The sequence below is a fragment of the Neolamprologus brichardi genome, chromosome 12 (genome assembly GCF_056152115.1).
Source record: "Neolamprologus brichardi isolate AB-2024 chromosome 12, ASM5615211v1, whole genome shotgun sequence".
Classification (NCBI taxonomy): Eukaryota; Metazoa; Chordata; class Actinopteri; order Cichliformes; family Cichlidae; genus Neolamprologus; species Neolamprologus brichardi.
The window spans coordinates 10279745-10298508 of NC_142115.1; the positions used below are offsets into that span (position 1 = coordinate 10279745).

Consider the following 18764-nt stretch of genomic DNA (forward strand, 5'->3'; position numbering starts at 1 on the left):
TGGCGACAGCGGCAAGGAAAACCTTCCTTTTAACAGGAAGAAATCTCCAGCACTACCAGGCTCATGGAGGGGCTGCCATGTGCTGTGACTGGCTGGGATTCTGTCTGCATATCAGAGATACAAAGTGTTGTATTTATAACACTATTTCCTTTGTAGTATTGTCTTTTCTATTTCTATTTTAATTGTCATTGTTTTCCTGTCACACTTAGTGTAGTTCATTCCACCTACTTTCTCCTAATCGCCACATCACACTGATCAGATGGCGATGCCTTTCACCCTGGTTTATCTCTGACATCAGCACCAACTATTCTGTTGTTCTTATATGTTTTTTCCTACATTGCAACATAACTTTGTATGTCCAATAGCCAGATAAGAAATTAATTTAACTATAAATTGTTATCTACAAATTATATTAAGCTGTTACGTTCACACGGTTGTTAATTTTTACTAGTTAGTGTACTGCTGCCAATGAGTTCATAAACACGTCTGTTTGAAGCTATTTTATTGGCGTATCTACCAGAAAGAATTTTGAGAATCAAAGATCATTTTAACAAGCTGTGATTTCAAAAGAGTTAAACATTGCACTAAAACAATTCCTAAAAGCTGTTAATATATTAATTTAATAATATTTAGTTTATTTTTAATTGCAGAAAAGATTCCAAATGACTCATCTTCCATTCCAAGTACTGGCACCATCAACTATGTTGGTAAATTAGACCGTGTGATTGGCTGAAGGATCTGCCTTGTCATGAACTTTGGGGGGAGGAGCAATAACGTCAGCGTGTGGTGAGAGTACAGCAGACTGGCAAAGATTTGTTTCAAGGTAAGTGCAATCCTAACCACTAATTCTTTCCTTTTGTTATGATCCTAATCCTTAGTCCTTCCAATGATACAATACAAATAGCTAAACTTCCATAATTTTCATCCCTGTCCCTGGACATTCCAGTTATGTAATATACATCACTAATGCTTCCAACATTGTGCTGATGTCCTCTGTATGCAGTGTGTCTTTGGAAACATGCCACGCTATGTGCACCAAACATCTGAACTGCATTTGATGTTTTTGTTTATATTTTACGTAGTTTTAAAAATAATTTCTCTTTCAACACAGTATTGCAAGTCCTGAATCAAGTGGGCTCCTTACAAGAAGAAGAAAATGGATAGAAGAGGGAGGACTCCAATTCCTGAGGACCCTGTGAAAAGCAATAAACCACCACTGGTGGAAAAAGATGACCTGGAGTCACAGGATGAAACTAGGAAGTTGGAGATTTCTGAAGCCGTTAAAGAGCCTCAGTCCAGCAATGATGGTGTGCCAGTGAATGTAAGTTAACAGAGTAACACAGCCAACAACAAGTGAAATATCAGATGAAATGAGTTACTGCAACAAATACTAAGAATCTCCTCTCTTCATTTGTCTTTGCAGGCAAACGGTGTTGCTGATGGGAAAGGAAAATGACTGCCAATAAAGACACACAAACATAGCTACACACACACAAGCATGCATGCACCTGCACACATATGTTCATATACAACAATGTTCAGATAAAGTTCAATAAAGTTCTTGTTGTTCAATGGCAAAATCCTGTGTTTTCTTTCTCACACTGATGGAGGATGGGAAAAGTCCACAGTCATGGTAGTTTATTCAAGTTTATTCATTTCTTTGAAAAGGTGTAATTCCAGATTAAAGTTATAGTGGAGCCATCATGGCTCAAGAGTTGGCAGCTCATCTTGTAATCGGAAGGTTGCCGGCTCAGACTGTCTCGGTCGTTGTGTCCTGGGGCAAGACTACTGGTGGTGGTCAGAAGGCCTGGTGGCACCAGTGTCCGGCAGCTTCGCCTCTGTCAGTGCACCTCAGGGACTAAGTAAAGCCCTGTATAAATACAGACCATTTAATAAGATTCACAAAACACATTAATTGACTGTTATTTATTATAATTACAGAAAAGACTCCAAATGAATCATCTTGAATTCCAAGTACTAGTACCTTGTAATATAGGCAAAATTAATAATGTGATTGGCTGAAAGGTCTTTGTAGTCATGAGTTTGGGTGGGAGGGGCAGTGATGTCAGAGTGTGGTAAGAATACAGCAGACTGGAAAAGATTTGCTTCAAGGTAAGTTCAATCAAAATCACTAATACTCTCATATTTTATGATTTTAATGGCTTGTCCTTCCAGTTAAAGAATATAAATCACTAATGCTTCCAACATTGTGCTGATGTTCTTTTTGTACTGATAGCCCTGCGCATTACTTGTAGGATTTTAGATTAAAAATCCAATTTCTAACTATATATTAAAACAACACTTTATAAATATAGTTCATTGATTTCTTTGACAAAGTGTAATTCCAGATTAAAATTGCAGTACACTAACAACATACCTAAAGGATGATATGTAAATACCATTAATTAGGTTTGTGAGATTAATTACATATAAAATTCCAAAAAAAAAAATTCAACCTTGATTTCAAGTTACAGTTTAGAAAATGATTATTTGATTTGCTAATCAACATTGATGTGAGCAGAAGTCCTGAGAAGTGTGATTTTGGTCCTATTCAAATGACTAATTCTTCTGTTTTTTTTTTTTGTTTTGTTTTGTTTTTTAAATCAAAGTTCCTAAAGCTTCCAATTTTAGAATACAAACCAATAATTCTTCCAATTTTTCCACTTTAATTTATAGATCTTGAATAACAATTACTAATCCTTCCAAGATACTAATGTATATTTCCTCTGTATGCAGGTTATCTTTGTAAACGTAGGGTCTTTTGTTCCTTCTTAATCCGACTTTGAGAATGGCAGGTATGTGCCAGTGTGTTAAATCTACACCTGTTTGATTTCTCAGATCCAGTGGTCTGAACTAAAATGTCATTTGCCCTTCATGCAGTGGAAATACGGCTGCAAAGTGTTGCTCACAATCACTCAACCTTTGGTCAACTTCAGAGCCCACAAGATGAGTATCCTACAAGAGAACCCTGCAGGCAAGTGCAGTTTGTCTCTTCTTAATCCACCAATTTTTTCCATAATATATAAAATTTATTTGAGTAATCTATGTGCACTTTCTTATCATAAACTTACTTTTAGGTGCACATGTTGGAGATTAATTGATTCGTGGACCTGTTGTATGCTTCTCATCACTGCTGCTGCAATCACTTTATTCTTTGTGGTGGTCTTGCTCCTGCTCCATTTCAAGAAATGCATATAATTACACACACACACACACACACACACACACACACACACACAGACACACACACATTTAAATGAAGCCTAATAAATGTTTTCTTTAACAGTGTTAATGTCCTGTGTCTTCATTATTACACTTGGGTTGGGTTAGAATAAGATAAGATAAGATCACCTTTAGTAGTCCCAGACATGGGAAAATGTGTTTTGTTACAACAGAAAGTGGACAGTGCAAATTTACAAAGCAATAATTAGAAAAACACTTGAATAGGATAAGAATAAGAAACTGTACACAATAGAGGTAAATAAAATACTATATACACTAGAATAACACTGAATACAAATGCTATATACAACTGAGTATAATACAACAATGCCATAAAAGAGTAATGCACTTAATGTTATTGCTATTGCACATGTGTGGATGTGTGTGTTTTATCAGTTGAAGTCTTTGTTGTGGAGTCTGACAGCAGTGGGGAGGAAAGACCTGTTAAATCTCTCCATCCCACACCGTGGGTGTCGCAGCCACCGAAGGAGCTGCTCAGTACTCTCCTGTATGGGGTGGCAGATGTTGTCCAACAGGGATGACAGTTCTGCAGCACTATATACATATGAACAGTATTAACAGGGAAAAAATATATAAAATGCACAAATATACAAACTGGTGGGTGAGGAGGAGAATGACAGTATCATCCACTGAAGTGGGTCCAGTGATGAGCTTACCAGGTGCTGAAACTGAGCCAGGACCAGAGGCTCCAGGGTCTTCATTAGGTGGGATGTCAGAGCCACCGGCCTGTAGCTGTTGAGGTTCTTGGGGCGTGAGGTCTTTGGCACTGGTACAACACAGAAGATTTTTCTGAACTGTGGGACTCTCCCCAGCCTCAGGGTCAGGCTAGAGATGTTCTCCATCATCAAACACAGTTGGTCTGCACAGGACCTGATGCCAACTTGGTTTTAATCCTCCTCATTTCCCTCCTAACCTGGGTGGTTGAGAGAGACAGGCTGGAGCCTTGTGTTAATGTGTGCTGGATGCTGTTGTTGGGGGTAGGTAGTAGTGAGCAGGGTGAGTAAAGGAGGTATGAAGTGTCTGAGGTGTCAGAGGTGGAACAGCAGCTGTGGTGGTGTGTGAGTCTGCAGCCGATGTTGAAAACTGCCTCATAGAGTAATCAAATCTGTTAAAGAAATGATAGAGTTCATTTACATTCCCCCTGATCAGAGAATTCTGATCTTTGTGGCCCAAGATGGTTCTGAGGCCTCTCCAGACTTTGCAAACGTTGTTTTGTTGAAGCTGGTTCTCCATCTCTGCCTGTAGCTGTCCTTCCCATTCCTTATCAGTCCTCTCAGCTCCTCCTTGTCTCTGGATTTGAAGAGATTTGTCTCTTCAGTTTGAGGACAGTTTTAGGCTATGTCCCCACTAGCCCAGATAGATTTAAAAACTGCATTTTCATCTGAAAACGCTCCCCGTCCACACTATCGTTTTCAGTGGTTTTCAAAGAGCTGCGCATCCACATTGTAACGGCTGAAAATGCTTACATTCCAGTACTGCATGTGCATGAAATGTAAGAAGATTCGACCTGCCTCATTTCTGTCTGCTGCTTATTTACTTTCTGGCTTTTTGAAACGTCGCGGCAAAATGTTGAGGAAAAGCACCACATTTTTAAAATGGACTAACAATAAGGTGGAGTTGTTGCTGCGAGTAACACAAAAATACAAAGTTGCAAAAGCGAGTGACAGTTAAAGAATTGGAAGAAAAGCTCTCTGGAGCATGTACAGACTGATATAAATCTTTAATAGGGCTGTCAAAACTAAGAGCATTGTCCTTGTTTCAGACTGTCCCACAACATTATCGGCTTTGTGGACCACTTTATTGAGCCAGTTGGCATCTGCAAACTGCAACCTGCTGCCCCAGCATGCAACAGCAAAGAGAATGGCACTGGCCACAACAAACTCATAGAAAATCGTCAACCACCTCAGAAAATTACTTGGGCCCTCTCAAGTGCAGTGGTGGTTTTTACCGAGTCCAGTTTATTTTTAGTGTGTACTTATATTTACAGTGCTCCACTATGTCTGCATTGACCCCTTTGATTAAAACAGGGGTCACCGGTTTCCTGGTCTTCCTAAAGTACAAAATCAATTATTTGGTCTTTTTCACTTTAAACTGCAGAGGATTTTGCTCAGACTACATGACAAAGGGGTCCACCACAGCCTGGCACTCATCACCCTCAGTGATGCATCCAACCACCGCAGAGTCATCAGAAAACGCCTGATGATGGCAGGTCTTGCAGTGGCTGAAGTTTGTGATGTAGAGGGTGAAGAGAAAGGGGAGAGGACCGTCTCTTGTGATGCCGCTGTTTTGCTGATCACCTTGTCAGACACCTTGTGTTGAAGATGCATTTATTGTGGTTGACCTGTCAGGTAATCAACAATCTAGGACCAAGAATGACCTGACTATGTCGAGAGTGATTTAGGAAAATTATGGCCAATGTTGTGGCTAAGAATAAATAAAGCAAAAATAATGCTTTACATAAAGCATGTGTAGTCTTACCCACACTAAACGACTAATTACAGTTATTCACTGATTTATTTGATGTATTAAAAGGTCTAATTCCAAATGAACATTTTTCTCATGTTTATGTTATAATAATAATGGATTGGATTTATATAGCATTTTTCAAGGCACCCAAAGCGCTTTACAATACCACTATTCATTCACTCTCACATTCACACACTGGTGGAGGCAGCTACAGTTGCAGCCACAGCTGCCCTGGGGCAGACTGACAGAAGCGAGGCTGCCATATCGCACCATCGGCCCCTCTGGCCAACACCAGTAGGCGGTAGGTGAAGTGTCTTGTCCAAGGACACAACGACCAGGACAGAGAGCCCGGGGATCGAACCTTCCGGTTACAGATACGCTTCCCAACCCCCTGAGCCACGGTCGCCCCAATGTTATGGATATCTATATATACTAATGTGTGCTGAAAAGACATTCTGAGTTATAAATCCAAATGAGTGATACTTCACACTATCAAAATTCCTAGAGGAAGGTGTGGAAATTATGTTCATTCATCAGATATACATTATTGGTAAGAAATCACATGACCAAAGCAGAGAGCACGATTGGTTGAAAGATCTGAATGCTAAGATCCCCATAGATTATACGCAAAGCTGTTAGTGTTCATTAAGTTGAAGACGGTGGAATTACATAAAGGTAAGTTTAGATAAAATTAACTAATTCCTTCCAACTGGAACATCCAAATCCCTAATCTCTTGTGTCGAATTTAAATACTATAATTCCAAGTATTGTATATAAATCACTAATGTTTAGTTTCCCGCTTGAGGTTATTCTTTTGTGTGTGTGTGTGTGTGTCTGTGTGTGTGTGTGTGGGGGGGGGGGGGGGGGTGGTCTTTCATAATTAAAGTCTACAGTCAAGGAAGAAGTGAGTAACAAAATGCAATACTTGTTCATACCTTTATACCTTGTAGCACCACACGTTAAGACCTATGTAATTCTCTGTGAGCACTTATTGAATTTATTTTAATAGCCATTCAACCACACTAACATCTTTTTTCAACAGCTCTTCTTTGCTGAAGGGCTCAGTAATGATTAGCCAAACTGAATCCATTTTTAGAAATTAGTTTCAAAATAAGTGAAATTTAAATCAATTATTCATCCATTCAAATCTCTAATTCTTCCAATCCTTAAATATTATTCCCCAATTCCTCCAAGTCTTGTATCCAAAGTAACAACTATTCCAACAAATAAATACATATCACTAAAAGTTTAAACAACATATTTCCCCATTCAAAGTAATTATTTTAGTTATTTTGTAATTATATTATGAATTTAGAGGTATACATCTTAACCTTTAAGAATTTAAGATTAGACCGATAATGAATTTGTTTTGAACATACTGTCTCCAAATTGTTTTACGAGTCAAGCATTATTTTGTAGACAGACTGAAGGGGAGTTAAGCTCAACGGTGCGTAAACATTCATACACACATTGGTGTAACTACATATTTACACATATATTTCTTTATCAAAACTTATACTTATTTATTTTTTGAAAGAGACAGCTTTTTTTTAAAAAAAATGACAACTGTCAGCAAAAATACTGCTTTAAAAAATCAGAATCACCTTATTTAAGTTCAATATAAATACACGGAAGTGTTATGAAAGCTCTAAGTCAAATGAAGCCATTTTAAATGGTTCAGCATTGCCTGCATCTGCAGAGGATTCATGTGTACATGTATTTTAAAATAATGATGTCAAGCGCCTTGATGGAATTGAAAAATCAATAAATGTTCACCTTTTAGTGTCTTAATTACAATCATTAATTCAGAGAAAATGTAGCAAATTAACCTACCATTCTGAATTAGACCAACCCCTGAAAAGGCTCTTCTGGGACAATTTGAGGCCAAAGGGTCTAAGGGATCTAAGGGTTCTTTTATTTTGAGGATGAGAAAGTTGTAATGAGACAATTCACAGGTTATAATATTTTCAAAAATAAGATCAAAGATTGGGTTAATTTTACCAATTCAAAATACCAATTCATTTACTAGTATCGCAGTCCCTGGTTATTCCAGGAGGGTTCTCCAAATAACTGGTCCATAACTTAAGAAAAAATACTAAAAACTTGAAAGTTATTTTAATCCCCTATTAAAAGTGGCAGACTTTTTATTCTTTTAATTCCTTTAATATTTGGTCAAGTACTGAGAAGTGTACACCTCAATTTGAAGACTTGCGGGCAAGTAATTATAAATAATTCACCTGTTCTGATGTGTATTCTTCTCTACAGGAAAAATGCCACGTCAGATGACAGAATGCCCAATATGCTCTGTTCCATATGTTGCAGTTGGGCAGCATTTAAAAAAATACCACCATGTTGTAAACAAAGAAGAATTACATTTACTGCTAAATTACTGCTTTACAGTGTAAGTCACTGTCATACAGTATATGACAAAACATTGCAACAATTTAAAGTGGTAGTTGTAGTTACATTTGTCAAAATGGATGTGATATGCAGTTACAGGGGCAGGCTGGACTGTCCAGTATGTAAAGCTAAAAGCCGTATAAGACTGGACAAGCACTTGCAAAATGTCCACTGTGAGATTGAGGTTAGTGTTTTGTATAGCTTACATTTTGTTGTTAAATTAGAATGCATTCTTATGTGACATGTTTCACTAACTTTCTCAAACATTGCTGTTCTATTGTTTATACCCTTTCAGAAATCAGATCAGAAGAAAGTAATGAGGACAGCGAAACGATTGGCTAATCTGAAAGCCCTCAAAGCTCTCAGACGTTCAAATCCACAGCCTCCAATGGTGACCTCACTGGACATAGAGCAGCTGACTGAAAGCAGTGATCAAGAGGAGCGAAGTGATAACAGTGATAGCAGTGAAGAATCTGCAGAGATTAGAGAAGACAGCTCAGTCCATTCCCCTGTCAATCAATTAGATGATGCTCAAGTCCAACATCAGAATTGCAAAAAGTGCAAACAACAGGATTTGTTACTTCAACTCCTGAAAAGGAAACTGAAAAGACTGAAATCCACTAAGGATAAACTTGGCTTCAAACCTCTCAGCCCCCCAAAGCGCCAGAAATTTGAAAGAATAAAACCTGACCCAACAGCCCGGCTTCCTAAATTTGGTATGAATTGTTTAGCAAAAATGTTTTTTCTTCTGTAGTGTAATGTGAATTTGGATAACTGGTTGTTCTATTTAGGAACTCACATCCCGCTAATTAAACAGATACTACTAATTAGCAATATCTTCCAGATATCATTGTCAACCACTTGAATTAGAAGAATGTTTTCTGTACCTCATCAGTTTGTCATGACACTTCTAATTGCGATGTTGTTACTACACTTTATTTTAAACAGAGAAAGTCCTGAATGCTTGGTTTCAGCACATTTGTGGAACAAGTAAAAGGGACGTTGAAAATGCCAAACAACGGGTCTATCATGTCCGTACCTGGGCATATTTCATGTCTCACAATCAAGTCCCTGCAATGACGTTTGCATTTATGGACAACAGAGAAAGACTGACTGAGTACATTTTTACAAATTTCTGTGATATTTTAGTCCAGTAATCTCAATAATACTAAAGTGATTACTGATTTGTGTTTGTTTGTGCCTTTTTTAGATGGACAACTTATCTGAATAAATATGCTGTAACAACTAAAAGGATCTGGATTGGAAATGTGAGGGCGTTCTTGCAATTTCTGATTGATGCACAACTGCCAGAGGTCAGAGCCTCCCGTAAGGCTTTAAAGGGGACTTTATTTGCACTTCAGTCGGAAATGAAGAAGAGCAGAAGGGAGTTACAAACCCACAGGCAAGCCATCCGGATCAAAAAATCACGTAAGATCCAACTTTACTACTTAGTTGTTACCTAGCATGTGCAATAAATAACTAATTTTTAAATGTCATGATATCATGACTGTGATGTGGTGAGGAACAAGGACTCAAAATGTTATGATCTAAGTATAAATTGTATATAAGTATGTCTTTTGTGCATTGTATATGTACAGTGGTATGCAAATGTTTGTGCACCCCTATTGTTTTTCAAGATGTTTCTTTATAAATCATTGGTTGCTTGGATTAGCAATTTCAATTCAATATATCATAAACATCTGTATTAGGTCTGAAATACAACCTGTTTTATATTTACATCATTGCGTGCAGCATGAATGAGCATGACTGGAGCTACAGGAACATAAAAACATTCTGTGTCTTTTAGAAATGCTTGTAGATCCTGTCCACATCACTGATTTTCTCAAGAAGGCCACCACACACATCCCTGAAGCACTTGGTAAGTGTTTAGTTCATTTCTCCATAAGGACAACTCTAATAACCCCAATAATATCTCTGTTAATGAGAATTCTTTTATAATATTTACTTACCAGCTGTAATCTGTATGTATATATAGTTCAGAATCTCAGATTTACAGAACTATATGACAGAACTTTTTGCTTTCAATTATAACAGACTGCTCATTTATAATCAGTTGTTGGACTTTTGATTTTTGTTCAAATATATAATACATATACAAACAGTAGCATTTGTGATGTTTATATAGGATTATATTAGGGGGAGTATATAGCAATATAAGGGATATGCTCAACTATCCCTTGTGTCTTACCGTGCAACCTCTATGTTACTCAATAGTCGAGCTTGAGAAAAATCCCACAACTGTGAACCTAGACTGGTTCTATGGTCTTCTGGCTGGATTTGTCATCTGCACAACTGGACACAGAAGAGCCGTCATATCAAATATGACAGTTGACGAAGTTGGCACTGCTGAAGCGGATGGTGATGGCCGGCGGATAATCAGAGTAAAGTCATTAAGAAATGATTTCTCTCCCTGATTAAAGATGTTTTCTTACCAGCGACATCAATGACTGTGTGCAATGTAATTTAGTTGCTGATTCTTTTACAGGTAAAAGAGCACAAGACCAAAGAAACATTTGGCCATGCACTTGTTCCCCTAACGAAAGACGAATACATATGGTTTCACCGCTTTGTGTACCACCGCCACAGATACCTTGGTGGATCATCACAATTGATTTTTGCCAACACCAATGGAGGGCCTTATTCTAAGATGCTGACATCATTTCAAGATGCATGGAGGAAGTTTGGTATCCCAGGAAAACCAACCTTCTCTATGATTAGGAGCAGCATCAGCACTTTTGTGAGTAGTTTCCACTTTATGGTGATTCAGTGTTTTTACCTTCCTATCCTCTTAGAGGGATGATATAAAACAGTCACCCTTCCTGGTTCTACTCCCAGTGTTTTAATGTTGGAAGGACATTTCTTTTTCTTTATATTGTCTTCTGTTGTACTTCTTTTTGTGGTTCTGTCCTTAGCTCTGCAAATCTTGAAAATGTCAAATGTTAGTGCAATTAATAACATTATTTAATGTTTACATTTGTAGAGTGGGAGATTCTTGGGAACCCAAAGCAAGGTACAAGTCCACCGGATGATGTGCCATTCTGATGCAACTGCAGCAAGGTTTTATGAGGCAGATTTAAACTTGGACGAAGCCTTCAAGTGCCGCAACAATGCTGCAAAGGCACTTGCTGTGAACAATAGAACCAGAAAGTCTGAGGAATCTACAACCTCAGAAGACAATAAAGATGTGTTGCAGAGAAGATATGCTGGACCGAAGAAAAGAAAGTCTAGTCAAAATGCCACAAGAGAAGAAATTGTGAAAAAGAAGACCAAACAGCACGCAAACACCATTGACACAGACAGCAGCAAAGATGAAAGTAACAATGAAGTCAGGAAAATCATTGACCCGGCAGCAGGAAACACATCTGGAAAACACCCACATAAACAGAGTGGCAGGGCAAGAGCAAAAGTGAGGGTACAAGAAGACACAACAGGTGATGAAGATATGTCAGAGATGGTGACTACAGAGAGTAGTGAAGGTGAAGATTATGATGATAACTGTGAACCCATTGACCTTACAGCAGCAGGTACATTGGGAACCACCAAAGGTAAAGATAATGCTAAAGGAAAAGGAAAAGCCACAAAGGACACAGGACATTTCTATAGTCGTACTCAATTTCTTAAAAACAAGAATAAATGTTGGGAATCTCCTAAAATTATGTCAGAAAGAATTGCAATCCAAAGAAAAATGCAAAATGTTGTTAGACCAAAGGAAACAACTGAGGGTGTGAACCAAACACAGACAGAGACAATAGATGAAGACAATGAAGCCTTGAGGCCAGAAAGTTTGAGTGAAAATGAAAACAGTATGCAAACAGTGACTACAGATAATGAAGAAGACAAAGCTGAAGATGAAAATGGTCCCTTGTTGAACACAACAGACATAGACCAAGAAGTTTCCAGTGGACTAGTGAGAAAAACTACAGAAAAAATAAAAGGAATGAGCACAGAGGACATAGGCAGAGATAAACATGGACCACAGACAAAGACGACAACCGAGGGAAAATGCAATTTGAGATCAGAAGGAACAAATGAAAACAAAGACACAGTTAGAGTAAAAGAAGATAGCCCTGGGACTAGCTATGAGTCTCCATTGGCACACCCAAAAATGAGGAAAAAATCTCTTACGCAGAAAAGGTCTTTGACAAAGTGTGATGAAAGCAAAGAAATAAAGCAAAAGGGCAACAAGCAAGAAAGAAAAAGACCAAAGAGCCTGACTGCCAGACAGTTGTTAAGTCCAAAGATGCTCAGAAGTAACAAGAACAAAGACCCACCTAAAGATACCAACAAAAGATAAAAAGCCATACAACTACTCAGAGGAAAAGAGTTTTTCGGTTGTTTTTGATTTTACTTTGATGTTTGTTTTACTACATTTTTGAAAACTTTGTGATCATGTGAGGTTTTTTGTTATTTACGTATTTTACACAGACACTCTGACTGTTTCCTTTTTTTTTTTTTTTTAGATTTTACTCATTTTGGTCATGTGAGGTCTTTTTATGTTTGCGAATTGTTTTTATTTTTTACTTTTAAAATGTAATTTTTTTTTTAAAAAAAAAAGGACAAATACTGATATACATAAGTTCTTGACAACAAATGATGCCAAATGCAATAATAAAGACTTTTCTGTTCAATTTGAAAATTTTGTGTCTTTGTTTGCTTGTCAATCATTATTCATGGATTTCATTGTAATTCCAAACAACTCACATTTTATACAGACAAGGCTGCTAAAGGATGATATGTAGATGTCATTAATAACATTAGCTGGATTAACACAAAAGAAATGAAAAAAAGCATGAAGAAGATTGAGAAGCAACAAGAGAAGCTAGAAAGTTTTGCTGAGGATTGTATATCGCTGCCATTGCCCAAACTGAGCAGTCATATTTCACCTCAGTTGAACGCCTCCACATCCTCTCAACTGCCTGCCATAACCACGCCAACATCACTTCACCTGCCTGTTGCTTATACATCACCGCCGAATCTACCACCAGTCTGCTCCACCACCATCTCCGCCGCCTGCAGCTGCTACACCATCATCACCATTGGATCAACTGTCTGCAGCTGCGGCGCTACCGGAGGGGCCCGCTCTGCCCGAGGGGGTCAGCGTGCAGGAATGGCCCGCAAAGTCAGAGCTGGAGGTCAGCGCACCCCAGTGACCTGCTCAGTCGGAGCTGGAGGTCAGAGCACTGGAGGGACCTCTACGTCCAGCATGGCCTGCTAATCACAAACCACCTACCGTGCTTCACCATTGCCCATCGGAACTGCTACATGGCAGTCCACCATAGCTCCTTCACTACCACCGGACCCGTGGTCGGACACCAGAATTGCAACGACACTGCCGCCAGGTCCTGACCGTGAAAAAGTTAGTCAGAAAAAGATATCTAATTAGTTGGTGATTGAGTATTCATTGTCAGATGTGAATGCAATTCAATTCAATTTTGTTTATATAGTGACAAATCCCGCCAACAGTTGTCTCGAGCTGCTTAATTTCAGGTTAAGACCCGAAAATAATACAAAGAAATCAGGAAAAAACTGATGATGGCCATCATGAGCAAAGGCTTTGGGGACAGTGGCAAGAAAAACCTGCCTTTTAACAGGAGGTATTCACTTCCATTAACAGACACTCCAATAACTGGATAAAAATTCCCTTTTTTCTGTCATTGTTAGCGTCGATCATTCCAACTACCTTCTCCACCACATCACACTGATCAGATGGTAATGCCTTTCACCCTGGTTTATCTCTGACATCAGCACCAACAATTCTTTTACGTTTTTTGTTTGAAGTTATTTTATTGGAGTATCTACCAGCAAGAATTTTGAAAATCAATGATCACTTTAACAAACTGTGATTTCAAAAGAGTTAAATGTTGCACTAATAAGATTCCCAAAAGCTGTTAATATATTATTTTAATTTAATTTGATTACATTTAGTTTATTTTAGTTATAGAAAAGATTCCAAACGAGTCATCTTCCATTCCAAGTACTGGCACCATCAACTATGTTGGTAAATTAGATCGTGTGATTGGCTGAAGGATCTGATTCGTCATGAACTTTGGGGGGAGGAGCAATAACGTCAGTGTGTGGTGAGAGTACAGCATACTGGCAAAGATTTGTTTCAAGGAAAGTGCAATCCTAACCACTAATTCTTTTATGGTTATGATCCTAATCCTTAGTCCTTCCAATGATACAATACAAATAGCTAAACTTCCATAATTTTCATCCCTGTCCCTGGACATTCCAGTTATGTAATATACATCACTAATGCTTCCAACATTGTGCTGATGTCCTCTGTATGCAGTGTGTCTTTGGAAACATGCCACGCTATGTACACCAAACATCTGAACTGCATTTGATGTTTTTGTTTATATTTTATGTAGTTTTAATAATAATTTCTCTTTCAACACAGTATTGCAAGTCCTGAGTCAAGTGGGCTCCTTACAAGAAGAGGAAAATGGATAGAAGAGGGAGGACTCCAATTCCTGAGGACCCTGTGAAAAGCAATAAACCACCACTGGTGGAAAAAGATGACCTGGAGTCACAGGATGAAACTAGGAAGTTGGAGATTTCTGAAGCCGTTAAAGAGCCTCAGTCCAGCAATGATGGTGTGCCAGTGAATGTAAGTTAACAGAGTAACACAGCCAACAACAAGTGAAATATCAGATGAAATGAGTTACTGCAACAAATACTAAGAATCTCCTCTCTTCATTTGTCTTTGCAGGCAAACGGTGTTGCTGATGGGAAAGGAAAATGACTGCCAATAAAGACACACAAACATAGCTACACACACACAAGCATGCATGCACCTGCACACATATGTTCATATACAACAATGTTCAGATAAAGTTCAATAAAGTTCTTGTTGTTCAATGGCAAAATCCTGTGTTTTCTTTCTCACACTGATGGAGGATGGGAAAAGTCAACACTCATGGTATTTAGAAAGAATATAATGCAAAGATTTGCAGCTGAATCACAGCATGAGGAGCAGCATTGTAATGAAATCCTTATATAATAATATTGTATACCTACTGACTATCTGAAGCACTATAGATAAAAAGTCCCATTTTAACTGTAGATTCAAACAATCCTTTATTCAAAAATTTGTTTTATTCTTTTCTTTGTAATTCCAGATTAAAGTTACAGTACACTAACAAGATTCCTAAAGATGATAACCAAATGCAATTCATTAAGAAGTTATCCCTCATTCCAAGTTACAGTGTCCTGCAAAGTGTTGTAGAAATGGATTGTCTGATTTGCTAATCAAGATTGATGTCAGAGTGATGTCACCAGAAGTCCCGAGAGGTGTGAATTGGTTAATGGTAAGTCTAATCACAATTCCTTCTATCCAAATGACTAATTCTATTTTTTTTAAATCCTCATCCCTAAGGCTTCCAATTTTAGAATACAAATCAATAATAATTCTTTCAATTCCAGTTTTTTCACTCTAATTCATAGATCTTCCACTTATTGAATAGAAATTACTAATCCTTCCAAGATACTAATTCATATTTCCTCTGTGTGCAGCTTATCTTTTGAAATTGGGTCTTTTGTTCCTTCTTATTCCTCCTGTGAGAATGTCAGGTATGTGCCAGTGTGTTCGATCTACACCTCTTTGATTTCTCAGATTGAGTGGTCTCAACTGATGCTCCTGAAATGTCATTTGTAATTCCTGCAGGGGAAATGCAGATGCAATGTGTTGCTCCCAATATAGCACCCTTTGGTCAAATCCAGAGCCACCAGGCTGAACATCCTGGAGCAGAATCTTGCAGGCAAGAGCAATTTCTCTTATACCCTTATATTTTACACATTATAATAAATCCAATGATGTTTACATTTTGTTTGTATAAACTGATAACTTTCAGGTGCAGATGTGGACGTTTGGACAAACTGTTCATGTGGATAATCCTCATTGCTGTTTTTGCGATCATTGGACTGTACGTGATCATTTTGCTACTGCTTTATTATAACAACAACTTTTCATGAGTTCATCCACAAACCACTGAGCAAAAAACAATAAAAGTTTTGTTGTTCAATGTCAAAATACGTAGCCTTCATTCTCACACTGGGTTAATGCGGGATGTCAAAGGTTGTCTAACATCAAGATTTATGGTGGTTCAAACTGCAGACAAGAAAAGAAAACTACAGGTGAATCCAAATGTGATGCTCATTGTTGTTCCCAAGACGAAGTAAAAAATGCAATGTAATATATTTGTACTAATCTTTAGCTGTTAGACTACTAAATGCTGACAGGGGTCATTTGGATTCATATTTATGATTATTAATTTTTATAGGTTGTGTGAATGAGCAGACAAAAATGGCCCTTTTTGGGAATAATAAAGTTATGTGAGATTAGTTAAAAAGAAAAAAAAGGGCATTTGTGCAACATTTTATTTAATAGTACAGAGTCAAAGTTTATTGATTTATTTTACAAGGTATAATTTCAAATAAAATGATTCCTAATGGTAGCTGTGCAAATCTTGTTATTAAGTTAGTTGTATTAGTTACATATTAAATTCCTAATGGATATTCCTATTTTCCAAGATCCAGTATCCTATAAAAGACAGCAGAATTCAGTGTTCTTATTTGCTGAACGGTTGTTGTATAACAGCAAACTTTGGAGGAGTGGCAGTGGAAACAGGCTTGAATTAGGAGTCCATGTTGTTACCTTTTAGGAGAAGATGGAGAAGATGGATTTATTTGAAGGTTCTCCAATCAGAGTTAGTGGATCAAGCTGGAACCAGGGAGGTTGATGCAGCTCTTCAGGGGTCTCAGTTTCAGAGCAATGATCTTCCATCTACTGTAAATTCATGGAGCACAAGAACACAACAAATCATTAATAAAAAAAAAAAAAAGATTGCAAAAGACACTTAGAATCACCACCATAAATTTGTCTTTGCAGCCAAGGCGTTCTAATTATGGGAAAGAAAAATAAATGCTAGGCAAGACATACAAACATGACCACCACACACACACACATACACACACACACACACAGACACTCACACAAAAGATCAAAAGCTATGGCGACAGCGGCAAGGAAAACCTTCCTTTTAACAGGAAGAAATCTCCAGCACTACCAGGCTCATGGAGGGGCTGCCATGTGCTGTGACTGGCTGGGATTCTGTCTGCATATCAGAGATACAAAGTGTTGTATTTATAACACTATTTCCTTTGTAGTATTGTCTTTTCTATTTCTATTTTAATTGTCATTGTTTTCCTGTCACACTTAGTGTAGTTCATTCCACCTACTTTCTCCTAATCGCCACATCACACTGATCAGATGGCGATGCCTTTCACCCTGGTTTATCTCTGACATCAGCACCAACTATTCTGTTGTTCTTATATGTTTTTTCCTACATTGCAACATAACTTTGTATGTCCAATAGCCAGATAAGAAATTAATTTAACTATAAATTGTTATCTACAAATTATATTAAGCTGTTACGTTCACACGGTTGTTAATTTTTACTAGTTAGTGTACTGCTGCCAATGAGTTCATAAACACGTCTGTTTGAAGCTATTTTATTGGCGTATCTACCAGAAAGAATTTTGAGAATCAAAGATCATTTTAACAAGCTGTGATTTCAAAAGAGTTAAACATTGCACTAAAACAATTCCTAAAAGCTGTTAATATATTAATTTAATTATATTTAGTTTATTTTTAATTGCAGAAAAGATTCCAAACGAGTCATCTTCCATTCCAAGTACTGGCACCATCAACTATGTTGGTAAATTAGACCGTGTGATTGGCTGAAGGATCTGCCTCGTCATGAACTTTGGGGGGAGGAGCAATAACGTCAGTGTGTGGTGAGAGTACAGCAGACTGGCAAAGATTTGTTTCAAGGTAAGTGCAATCCTAACCACTAATTCTTTCCTTTTGTTATGATCCTAATCCTTAGTCCTTCCAATGATACAATACAAATAGCTAAACTTCCATAATTTTCATCCCTGTCCCTGGACATTCCAGTTATGTAATATACATCACTAATGCTTCCAACATTGTGCTGATGTCCTCTGTATGCAGTGTGTCTTTGGAAACATGCCACGCTATGTGCACCAAACATCTGAACTGCATTTGATGTTTTTGTTTATATTTTATGTAGTTTTAAAAATAATTTCTCTTTCAACACAGTATTGCAAGTCCTGAGTCAAGTGGGCTCCTTACAAGAAGAGGAAAATGGATAGAAGACCGAGTACTCCAATTCCTGAGGACCCTGTGAAAAGCAATAAACCACCACTGGTGGAAAAAGATGACCTGGAGTCACAGGATGAAACTAGGAAGTTGGAGATTTCTGAAGCCGTTAAAGAGCCTCAGTCCAACAATGATGGTGTGCCAGTGAATGTAAGTTAACAGAGTAACACAGCCAACAACAAGTGAAATACCAGATGAAATGAGTTACTGCAACAAATACTAAGAATCTCCTCTCTTCATTTGTCTTTGCAGGCAAACGGTGTTGCTGATGGGAAAGGAAAATGACTGCCAATAAAGACACACAAACATAGCTACACACACACAAGCATGCATGCACCTGCACACATATGTTCATATACAACAATGTTCAGATAAAGTTCAATAAAGTTCTTGTTGTTCAATGGCAAAATCCTGTGTTTTCTTTCTCACACTGATGGAGGATGGGAAAAGT

General features: G+C 37.8%; 1 protein-coding gene across 1 annotated transcript; it reads left to right on the forward strand.

Annotated features, from left to right (window-relative positions):
- Positions 1 to 1156: 1156 nt before the first annotated feature.
- Positions 1157 to 12424, forward strand: LOC148100162 (uncharacterized). Its single transcript, XM_087848817.1, has 11 exons — positions 1157 to 1321; positions 2839 to 2974; positions 7975 to 8110; positions 8203 to 8293; positions 8405 to 8825; positions 9058 to 9226; positions 9320 to 9537; positions 9917 to 9988; positions 10345 to 10511; positions 10616 to 10867; positions 11111 to 12424. Exons 1-11 carry the CDS (start codon positions 1157 to 1159, stop codon positions 12422 to 12424), a joined length of 3141 nt encoding a protein of 1046 aa, XP_087704943.1.
- Positions 12425 to 18764: the final 6340 nt, after the last annotated feature.

Coding starts and splice junctions, on each gene's coding strand:
- LOC148100162 (XM_087848817.1), top strand. CDS start 1,157: ATGGATAGAAGAGGGAGGACTCCAATTCCTGAGGACCCTGTGAAAAGC. Junction 2,975..7,974: donor CCTACAAGAGAACCCTGCAG/GCAAGTGCAGTT, acceptor TCTTCTCTACAG/GAAAAATGCCACGTCAGATG. Junction 8,294..8,404: donor ATGTCCACTGTGAGATTGAG/GTTAGTGTTTTG, acceptor ATACCCTTTCAG/AAATCAGATCAGAAGAAAGT.